Source organism: Anthonomus grandis, chromosome 16 (genome assembly GCF_022605725.1).
Source record: "Anthonomus grandis grandis chromosome 16, icAntGran1.3, whole genome shotgun sequence".
In the NCBI taxonomy this organism is placed as follows: Eukaryota; Metazoa; Arthropoda; class Insecta; order Coleoptera; family Curculionidae; genus Anthonomus; species Anthonomus grandis.
Window position 1 is genome coordinate 9,538,195 of NC_065561.1, and position 12,257 is coordinate 9,550,451.

General features: G+C 31.2%; 1 protein-coding gene across 8 annotated transcripts in view; it reads right to left on the bottom strand.

Annotated features, from left to right (window-relative positions):
* LOC126745572 (four and a half LIM domains protein 2-like) overlaps positions 1–12,257 on the bottom strand; it is a 319,413-nt gene that overhangs the window by 94,279 nt on the left and 212,877 nt on the right. The window contains exon 1 of one of the 8 annotated variants that reach the window (XM_050453474.1): positions 2,128–2,378. The exons of 6 other annotated variants lie outside the window; for them this stretch is intronic. In XM_050453474.1, the coding sequence (XP_050309431.1) occupies positions 2,128–2,273 (146 nt within the window). In that variant the 5' untranslated portion in view covers positions 2,274–2,378. Of the gene's footprint in view, positions 1–2,127; positions 2,379–8,296; positions 8,797–12,257 lie in introns of those variants that run through there. One more of the 8 variants, XM_050453472.1, reaches the window with a different exon arrangement.

Genomic DNA, 12,257 nt, shown 5'->3' on the forward strand with positions numbered 1-12,257 from the left:
AAGCCGAAATTAGACGATTTATCAATGTAATACCACCAAATGTATACAAAAACTTATTGAAAAATTCGTCATATGGCAGCAAAATCATGGCGGCCATTTACAAGATACATATTTTGATTCATACACAGTTGTCAAATGTATATTTTCTAAATCAATAAATATTTCATTACTTTGCTACAGAATACTGTATTTTATTGAATACAGAAATCTTGCTTTGTTGGAACACTATTTACAAGACGTATTCGGTTTTAGTCTATTGTTATACTAATTTGTTAATAAATATGAATGAAGCTTAGAAATTTATGAGGAGGCTTAGTCTCTATTCCCTTCCCTGGTGAGCCGCCATTATGCATTTATGTCTATTTGTGTTATGTTCGGTTTTCTAGAGAAACTATTTTTCTGTAAGTTGTGAAAATAATTCACACGTAATTAAAAAAAATACAGAAGTAATTTTGCATTGAAAGCAATTTTTCAAAAAATTATAATTTGTGGGTATATAAGAATATTTAACCAGAATTGTTTATTTACTTTATAGAAAATTGCCAGGATATAAGAATTTATAATAAAATAATTGAGTTGTGCAACTTGTTAAGCCGAGTGTAAATGCTTCTTCCCAGATCTAGAATTATCCTATCAAATTTAAAAAGATACTCTATGTATATCTTCTATATCCTTAATCACAGTAGCGATTTAAAAAAAAAATAACATTCAAATCTTTTCTCTCTCTCTCTTGTTTTTATCTAAGGATTATAGAAAATGCTGTTAAATTATGAAAACTCTTTTACAGGGCTTTTTTCAATTTAACATTAAATCTTTAGATCAAAATTCAAACCCCACTTAGGCAATAATAAAATTTCTGAAAATAATTGATACAATTTATTTCCTTGTTAAATGTAATTCCCTCAAACGTCATTCTACATTTAAGTATGATGGATATTTCACAATCAATTAAATTATTATAATAAACATTTTTGGATAAATTCCAATAGCTGATTCTGATGGCGGGGTATAACAAATGCACCATTTACCAAAATATCGTTTTTATGTAAACGCCTTCGGTCGAAATGTTTGAAAATTGGGAAATTAAAACAGTTAAACTGATTATTTTTAGTAGGTGTTCTATGTAAGCTATGCCAAACTAATTTTAGCTAGGCGAGTTCCCGTTACTAAACATTTCACAGGATTCAGGAATTTTTTTGTTGGGACACCTTAAAAATGATGCAAGTAGCAAAATATTGGATTTTATATTGTATTTTTAGCATAAGGGGTTTACCAGTTCGGATATTTAGCAGTTAGAACAAAATGTGATGGTGGCATGGTTCAGAAATTGGGAAAACTGTATTCTTCTTACTTCCATTGGAATTCAAAAGTGATCAAAATATTGACTTCGTCGAGCAGACTTGCAAAATAGGATATTCTTGCTCTAAGTAATTTTTTAGTAAATGTAAGCTAGAAATCTGAATTCAGGGAAATATTTGTCATTTAAGTAAAATAAATTAGTCCTGTTCTATATAAAGATGAGAAAGAGAAAAAAGAGTTTTAAATTAGCAGTCGTAAAATTAATATAGGATTCTTTAAAAAATAAAAGCTGCTGAATGTGGAAATGAAATTACCGATATCAATAAATAACAAAAAAAAACGAAAGATGGAAAAATTAAAATAAGACACAAATCAAATGATGCCAGAAAAAAGATAAATAATTAAATTAAAACGGAAATCTACAAAGTTATCATATTAAGAAACTATGCATTTTATAAAGTTATAAAATAACAAGGCAGGAATGAGTGTTCACCCTTGAGCTGTCAAACATTACATTTTTCGGTTCTTTAAACTCAATTTCTTGCCTATACTAAATTTGTATATTTTTAAAAACACTAAATCCTAATATTTCTCATTTATCATATATTTTGTGATCTACAGGATCAAACGCATCTGATAGATCTTGAGATACGCATATTGGAATTAAAAATATTTTCTCAAGACTCTTTTGCAGGTGGCCACTTTACTCTTGTCACACGGTTTATTTTGGACGGGTATAGTAATAAAAACATAGAGGGTGTTCGTTCTGTTTAAGACAAAAGACAAAGCTGTGTTCTTCATCACTGTTCTTCAAATGCCAACACATACCCCCTGGTGGTCCCGTTGGTTTCCGTAATGGTCGTAACCTCGTCGCCGACATCGTTGTCCTGGGTCTGTCTCTTGCTGACCTTCTTCACCTTTTTCGTTTTCTTCTCGGTAATGGTGAAGTTAGCGTACGAGTCTACGTCTCCCATTTTGATAGTCGGATTTGTACTTTTTTTGTGTCGTTAATAAAGTAAAAAAAAACTAGAAACCCGCACTAACCGGGGCCCGATTGAGAGCGATACTGGGCAAAATATTTCAGTAAAATGTTCGGCCGTGCGGCTGTAGGTATTTTTAGAAAATGATAGAAGAACCTGCCTGTGGTGCCGAGTGCATAACACGCCGAATTTTCAGTTTCGGATAGATGGATCTCGCCGAAAATAATTTATTTAAAGGATAAAATTTGCCCCGCGGGTGACGTAATTCGGATTTGATTTCTGATCCAGTTTTTGCGGACACTTATTCATACTTTTTATTGGATTTCGTAAGAGTCTGATTTTTGAAAAAATTTTCAATCCAACTGACTGGCACCATTCACTAATAATTATGCGATACATGGTATTTACAAAGTTGAGTCGTTTATTTCAAGTGCTTGTAGGCCTCGACAAAAGGAGTTGATATACCAAAAATCACCAATATAAAAGTTTGTCACGTATCAATTTTGATTTAATTAAATTGGTAGTTTATTATTTTAATTCTTGATAATAGATCTTGTATTGGGTCATTTAACTTCATTATTTCATTTGTTGACTGTAACTTAATTTACTTTGTATTCTATTTCGGATAAAAAAAACGATTGCAGATATATTTTATAAATACTTATAAGCTATCACTTAAAAGAAATCTTAGTAATAGTAGTAATTCGACAAATAATAATAATTATCCTAGCTTATTTATGACGCCTGTATCAGAGGAGGAAGTATTAAAAAATACAATTTCATTAAAAAATAGCTCTGCACCTGGACTTGGTATTGATAGTAGGACTTTAAAAGATATAAAAGATTACATAGCCAAACCTCCTGCCCATATCTTTAATTTTTCAATATCAACTGAAAAGATACCGCTTGAATTAAAACGTTTGTAATCCCCGTTCATAAAGGAAAAGAGACGCGTTTACCGGGGAAATACCGCCCAATATCTCTTATTAGCAATATCGCCAAAATATTAGAACACTGCATCAGAAATAGAATCATAAAACACGTAGATAATAATAATATTTTATCATCTAACCAATTTGGTTTCCGACAAGGAATGACAACAGAAGACGCGCTTTTTGAGGTGTCAAACTTTATTTATAGTTCTATTGATAAAAATAAGAAACCTTTAGCTAAATTTAACTAGATTTAGCTAAAACGTTTCACACCGTTTCGCATGACATTCTATTAAAAAAACTACGTAGCTATGGAAACGTAGCTAAGGGGCTTATGTCTTGATTTAGTAAAAGATTATCTTGAAGATCGAGAACAGTGTGTAAGAATTGACGAGATTTATAGTGAATGTGAGAAGGTTCTATGTGGTGTTCTGCAAGGTACTGTAATTGGCCCACTCTTATTCTCAATCTATATCAATGACCCTTTAAGCCTCACTGCATCCAGTAAACTAATTTCTTATGCAGATGATATATCACTCCTTTTACACCTGGAAATCAACAGTGGAGCTCGCCACACTGGAACTTGCAAAAGTACGGCGATGGTTGGATGAAAATTGATTAACAATTATTATTGAAAAAATCAAGTTTATGTGTTTCAGTATTCTGCATGCTTATCAAAATCAGGCCATTAAAATTAAAATTAACTCACAACAGTGCTTCTCCAATAATATAAATAATAACTCCAATAATATAAAGCAAAATGTACATGTACCGAATTCCTTAATAAAGTGGAACATGTCACATATTTAGGTGTTACTATTGACCAGAATGTCAAATGGGATAAAGATGTAGAAGTGACTTCGTAAACTGATTTATATTATAAGTTTTATCAAATCAGAAATTGTATGAAAAATTAATATTCTGAGAATACTATACAGTGTGTCCAAGATAAGGATGTCTATCATGGGGATCTCGGCAGCTATAGGAGATACGAGGTTGATTAAATTAGAGAAAAGTTGCGCATTTTAGAGCCTAACAATACGCCCTTTAGAAAGTTTTAAAATTTTAAGTAGTTCCGGAGATATTCGAGAAAAACCGAAATTTGCCGATTTCGTTTTTAATTTTTTCTGGCGTTATTTATAGAGATATGGAAAAACAAAAGACAGTTTGTTATGGCCACTTCTAATGCTCTAAAAAATAACATTGCGAGATTTTTCGTACGACGTTTCGTTTCGAAGAAACCATCATCAACTTAATTTTTTTATATGGCGCGGCGCCAAAAAAAGTACACCCTGTATAAAATAGCATATTTTATTGCGATTGTAACGGTGTATGACACAATATGTTCCTACAATACTTAAATGTTAAAAATTGGATTTTTATTAAATTCCGATGGTTTTCATGTAGTAGGCTGCTATTACTCATATTTTGAAATACTAAATAAAAAACACACTATTGACAACTTTATTCCTATACTGTCACGTGATTATTTTAAAGAATTAAACACATTATTAAATTAAAAAACTACCTACGGGAAATCCCAAAAAAACCTATTTAAATCATAGTAATAAATGTTCAAACAAATTTCCATTATTCAAAGAGATAAGATAAAAAGAATTAAAATAATGGTTAAAATAAAAACTAATTTGACATTTAATTTTATTTAATTTTTACGTTTTCTCAACGTCACTTTTTCAAAGCCTACTACATCAAAACTATCGGAATTTAATAAAAAATAATTTTTTACAATTTAAATATTGTAGAAACATATTGTGTCATACATCGCTGTAATCGTAAAAAAATATGGTGTTTTATACAGGGTGTACTTTTTTTACGCGCCATATTAAAAAATTAAGTTGATGATGGTTTCTTCCAAACGAAACGCAGTACGAAAAATCTCGCAATGTTATTTTTTAGAGCTTAAAAAGTGGCCATGAGAAAGTGTCTTTTGTTTTTCCATATCTCTTTAAATAACGCCAGAAAACAATAAAAACGAAATCGGCAAATTTCGGTTTTCCTCAAATATCTCCGGAACTACTCAAAATTTTAAAACTTTCTAAACGGCGGCACACAGGCGAAATTCGGGGAAAAGCCGGCCATAAATCGGAAATACCAACTTCCCAATTAAGGCCTATTCTGAGTATAATTCAATTATCTAGTTACCTGGGTATAATAAACAATTACTCTTTTGTTTTTCGTCTTGTCACTTGCAGAAATATTTTAGTTGAAAGTTGATGTTCGTGGAGACTATTTCATTGTGATTCAAAAGCGCCTGTAAAAAGTAGTAATTTAAATTTAGTTTTTCGGCAAAGTGTGGGTGAAAATTTTGTAAAGCAGCAATGGAGCCTATTGCTAGTGGTAAGTAGAATATTAAAAATTATATTAATTAAAAATATTTCTTTACTTTTTTTTATTACTGATTTTTTTAAAAGTTAACAGTTATTTTTTTAAAAAATTTAAATTTCTGATCTTCTGCTAAACTAAAAGTATGATTTCGCGTAATTTCCCGAATTTAAATTAGTTTTAAATTATTGCTTAATAAGTCCTTTGTAAGATCCAATCTTAAGTTGCTGCGATAATTTGCGATCTTGACGAAAAAATATTTTTAAAGATTTGTAGTCCGGGTCCAAAATCGTATAAAATGCTATTGTAGGTCCAAAACGCAAGAAATAATTTTCTGCTACTAACTTGAAGAATAAATTAATTTTTATAAAATAAAACATCATTTAATAGAAAATTTAATATAGAAATAAAAAAATTGCCATATGGGTTTAAAATTCAATATGGCAACCAATTTTAAATGGCAAAATCTTATGAAAAATAATTAACAAAATTACTTATTATTTCAGGGACAGCAACAAAATCTGCTTGGTTTAAAAGAAGCCAACTTATCAGTTGGTTAGGAATTTGTCAGTCCAAGAAAAGCATGGAGCAGTGCCGTTATTTGGCAGAAAAAGTGACCTCTACCATGCGAGTTGAACGCTTGTCAGAAGAGTCTTCAAAAGTCATATATAAATTCATCGAGAAATATGATACAAAATGGTCATCAGCATCAAGAAATAAAACTGCATTTGAAAATAAAAATCGAGTTTGGTTAAATATTGAGTTGGAATTTTCTTCTGCAATGAATGAAGCTCAACCAGCCGAAATGCAGGATACAACTCTATCGAGTAGAGGGAGGCCATTCACTGGATTTTTAGATTTAAGTGACCGATCAAAAAGAAGAAGAACTGAACAGATGCGAGCAGATCGAAGCCCTGAAGAACTAACATTTGCTGCTCAAATGAAGTTTAGGTCCGAAGGTAAACTGGATGAAGCAGATGTGTTAAAAAAATTTGCATTCTCATCACCAACCCGTGCATCAAAATATAAAAAATCTTTTGAAAAAGAATGTGAAATACCATTTTCAGCGGATGAAGCCTTATCGCTTTTTGTAGAGGCTAAATTGACAAAATTTCAATACAATCTTATAAGAAATTCGGCAAAAAGCCATAGGTCAACTCTTTATCCTAATTATGAGTCAATAACTGCCGCAAAAAAAAGGTGCTACCCAAAAAACCTAAACATTTCTGAGGATGTTGCTGAAGTGCCTCTTCAAAGTTTGCTGGATCATACATCTTTAGGGTTATTTGAGTCCCTAAAAAAAGTTTTAAATTCTTTAAACCAAGAAAAATATAATAATTTAAATTTAATTTGCAAATGGGGGTGTGACGGGAGTTCTGGGATGAGTCAATACAAACAGCAGTTTGCAGAGTCCAATATTTCAGATGCTAATATCTTTTTAACATCAGTGGTACCAATTCAGCTCATTAACGGTGATCCGAAATCAAAAGATAAGTTTGTAATCTGGGAAAATCCCAGAACTTCCTCCACACGATTCTGTAGACCTCTTAGAGTCCAGTTTAGGCATGAAACAACAGAGTTATCAGTGAGAGAAAAGCAATATTTTGACCAACAAATTTCAGATTTGCAACCAACAAAGCTTGATATTCAAGGAAACAATGCATTTTTAAAACACATTTTATATTTTACAATGATAGATGGCAAATTGTGTAATGCTGTTACTGAAAATACTTCAACTCAGAGATGCTATTTGTGTAATCTAACATCCAAAGATTTTAACAATATCGATAAGGTTTTAAAACAGAAAATTGCTGACGAATCTAGATTTCAATTTGGTTTGTCATCTTTACATGCTTGGATTCGTTTTTTTCAGTGTTTGCTGCATCTATCTTATAAGATGGAATTTAAGCAATGGCCAGCGCGAGGCCAGGAAAACAAAGAAAAACTTGCAAATGCCAAAAAACGAATCCAAGACTTATTTTTTAAAGAAATGGGACTATTGGTTGACCGACCAAAACCTGGTTTTGGAAGTACTAATGACGGCAACACTGCTCGCCGTTTTTTTGAGAATGCTGCTAAAGCTTCGGAAATTACAGGCATTAATCAAGATTTGATATTTAGATTCAGAGTAATTTTATTAACAATCTCTAGTGGTTTTCATATTAAAATCGATAGTTTTAAGGATTACTGTCATGATACGGCCAGAAAATTTGTAGAATTGTATCCGTGGTACAATATGCCAACTTCCGTGCATAAAATCTTAATGCACAGTTCTGAAATAATATCATATTTTTTGGTTCCAATTGGGCAACTTGGCGAAGAAGCCCAGGAATCAAGAAATAAAGATATTAAAAGATTCAGAGAATTTCATGCACGGAAGTTTTCAAGAAAACAAAACATGGAAGATATATTTTGTAATCTCTTAATATCTTCTGATCCTTTAATCTCCAATATGAAAAAATCATCTGCTAAAAAGCTTAAAAGAAAATAAAGGTACTGTCTTTTAGAAGTTTTGGCATTTTTTGATGAACCAACAATTTCTGCTGATGAAAGTGATAGTGAAGATATTGATTGATTTTAATTATTATTAAGATAGATTAGGCTTTACTATTATTACAAAGTTATTGTTAAGTAAGCTCTGTATATACTTTACATACTTAAATATATTACTCTTAACATGTATTTTAATTGCTTATTTTTACACACAAAGCAAAGGTTACTTATAAAATTAAATAGCACAAAAACAAACAAATCACAACTTTATTTAGTAATTTATAATAAGAAATTTTATTAAACTCAGGTACTTATATTATCAAAAGTCTCAACATTTTGAATTTTATTTCAAAAATTTTCCGTAATATGAATTTTAAACTCTTAACTGAAAAATTGTTGAAATAATAACATTCTGAAATTTTTTTAAGGAAATGCGTACTTATGCAGCGCCTATGTAATGCAATAAATAAACCCAAAAGGGGCGGGGGGGATTTAAAAAAATGTTTAAAATGAACGTGTTATCTTAGTTTTAACATTTTCTTATGATTAAATATGTTTGTGGTTCATATCAGCACTACTACTATTTATGGCCGGCTTTTTCCCGATTTTCGCCTGTGTGCGGCGTATTGTTAGGCTCTAAAATGTGCAACTTTTCTCTAACTTAATCAACCTCGTATCTTCTATAGCTGCCGAGATCCCCATGATAGACATCCTTATCTTGGACACACTGTATATGACATTAGCAGAGTCTATAATTAGATACGATTATCAGTATGGGGGCGTACATATATGAAAACATTAAATAGTTTATATGTCACGCAAAAATATCTCCTTAAAGTAATTTATAAGAAAGAAGCTATATATACTCCACTAAACATATTTTATTTAAAGAATCACACGTTTTGACATTACAAGCAATTGTATGTAAAATTGGTGCTACTTATCGGTAACTTCTTTGGAAAAAAAATCTCAATATACAGGGTGTTTCCTAACTACGGTACGAAACTATACAGGGTGAATCGTTAGGTCGTTTTATCAAAAAAAAGTTCCTATGAACGTATGTCGGGAGTTGCTTTGTTTCTGAGATACAGGGCGATGAGGGTTCAAAAAAATAACGGTATTTTAAAAATACTATAACTATCCTTAAACCGTTGATTGAATAATAGGATTATTCAATCAATATTATTTAATCAACGCTTAAACCGATTTGGTTGAAATTTGGTGCAGTTATTTGAAGTTATAAGAAGCTTATTTAGCTGTAACTAGATTGAAATTATTAGGTCCAGTGGCGTGTCAGTGGGCACCACATGCTTATTGTTGAGAAAAAAACAAGGCCAATAATTAATTGTTTTGCAGCTTTTTATTTATTTTTGTATTTAAGCAACTAAAAATACAACTTTTTCGTATCTTATATTATCTTCATATCTGGCTTTGTTTTCGAAAAAAAAAATTTAAGTATCTTTAACTCATTCTAAAAATTATCCATGGACAATTAATTCGATAAACAATTTCGACCTTAAAGTGAATGAGCAAAATGCCCACCTTCTGATAAAATACACGACCGCAAACGATTTGTCTTTGAGTGTGGAGTATCCCTTATGATATTGCAATTATCCGATTCCTCAAGTCATTCACATCTAGAACAGGAGTTTTATAAACAAGAGCCTTCAGATGGCTCCATAAATAGTAATCCAGGGGATTCATATCGGGACTGCGAGCCGGCCAATTTTGAGGTCCTGCACGTCCAATCCAGCAATTAGGGTAGATGACGTCGAGATGCTGACGAGCAAGAACACTGAAATGAGCTGGAGCCCCGTCGTGCATAAACCACATGTTGACTCTTACTTGTAGGGGTACTTCTTCTAATAAAGTGGGTAAATGGTGTTGCAAGAAATTCGTGTAGCATTCACCTGTTAATCTTGCCGGTAAAAAAAATGGACCAATTAGGTAGTCACCAATAATTCCTATCCAAACGCTCAGCGAAAATTGTTGCTGAAAATTAGTTTCTCTAATAACGTGGGAATTTTCGTCGGCCCAAAAATGCTCATTGTGGAAGTTCATAATAGCATCTCTTGAAAAATTTGCCTCGTCCGTAAATAAAATATTTGGTAGGAAATTATTATTGTGTGCCATCGTATGAATCAACCACCTACAAAACATTAATCTTGGATGAAAATCTCGAGGCAGTAGAGCTTGTACACGCAACTGTATCTACTATGGATGCAGGAGGTTTCTTTTTAGAACTTTCCAAACGGTTTTTGAACTGACTTCAAGCTGCAGTGCAATTTTCCTGATACTATTGGAAGGATCTTCTTCTATCGCATCAAGTATAGCTTCTTCCAGTTCAGGCGTTGTTATAGTTTCTGGTCTTCCACCACCCATATTTTTATTAAAACTGCCAGTTTCACAAAATCTTGCATGTAGTTTTCTAAATGTTTTTGCACATGGAATTACTCTGTTAGGATATCTGTCCTGGTAAATTCTTCGTGCTTCTTCCGCATTTCCATTTGTTAATCCATAAATAAAGTGCATGTCGGTCATTTCATGGTTAGTAAAATTATTCATGATGGAGTAACGAATCACTGCTAATTGACAGCTGAATTTTACTTATAGCAATTCTATCACTGTCAGCTCGTCTCCAAAGCAGATAGGTACAAAGGAGGTACTTGAATGGACTTGCCAATTATTTGTCATAAGAAGTAATGTATTTGTTATTTTGTTGTATTTCAAAAATCTGATAATAAAATTCGTAGAAGTTATAATAAGATAAGATACGAAAAAGTTGTATTTTTAGTTGCTTAAATACAAAAATAAATAAAAAGCTGCAAAACAAATAATTATTGGCCTTTTTTTTTTTTTAGTTTTTTTCTCAACAATAAGCATGTGGTGCCCACTAACACGCCCCTGGAACTAATAATTTCAATCTAGTTACAGCTAAATAAGCATCTTATAACTTCAAATAACTGCACCAAATTTCAACCAAATCGGTTTAAGGATAATTATAATATTTTTAAAATACCGTTATTTTTTTTAACCTTCATCGCCCTGTATCTCAGAAACAAAGCAACTCCCGACATACGTTCATAGGAACTTTTTTTCATAAAACGACCTAACGATTCACCCTGTATAGTTTCGTACCGTAGTTAGGAAACACCCTGTATATGTGACAGAACTTCGAAGTCTTTGCCAGCATATTAAGCAGATAACAATTATTATGTACAGGGTGTCCCATTTTGGGTACTTTTTCGGGATATCCCCGTTATTTTTAGAGATAGAGAGTTGCGGTTTTCGCGACACTGTGCTACTTTTTCGTAAAACTAAAGATGCTGTTAACAAAATTTTCATAGCCCTTTTATTTTTTAAGATACAGGGCATTTTTGAAATTTTTACATTTTGGGACTTTCGTCGTATCTCCGTTATCTTTAAAGTTTTTGTAAAAGAAAAAATTTATTCTTATAGATTTTTTCCGTAGAATCTAGTGGTGTAGATATATATTTTTTTGATCAATAGTTTCTGAGTTATAACACAAACTTATGTTTTTTTTAATGGAACACCCTGTATATTTATAGTTCATAATATTGGCCATTTTTTTACCTTTTTAAAAATATATAACAGTATGGACTTATTTTTAAAAACACGCAAAAAAATTACAATTTTCTAAATTTAAATGATCAAATTCATAATTTAATGGGAGGCCATGGCTATTTATAACAAGAAACAAAAAAATGCCAAATAAATTGTTTTTTATTAAACTAGCATGTTTCTTTAAATTAATTGATTTATGTTTTACTATTATCAATCTCAAGTTAAATTAATATTAGTATCTTTTGTATTATTTTATTTTTGTAAAATTGGTGGATACCTTTAATAAATAAATAAATAATTTTATGGGAGTGTATACAAGATCAAGTGTATAAAAGACAATGCAATAATCTCATAGGACTTCAAGACGCAATTTATTTAGCATTTCAAAATCTGAGAAGGAGACAAATTATTAATTTGAATGCTATGCAAAGGGTTACAAAAATGTGCCAATTTTGTATCAGAGAAGATGGTGGTTATTTTAAAGATTTCTTGTAAAAATGTTGTTTTGTTATATAGTTGTTTTCTTATAGTGTTTATTAAATTTATATATTTGTTTTTTATGATCCTTTATTACAAAAAAAATCAGAATGATGCAATTGCCCATTCGTCGTTATTAATTTGTAAC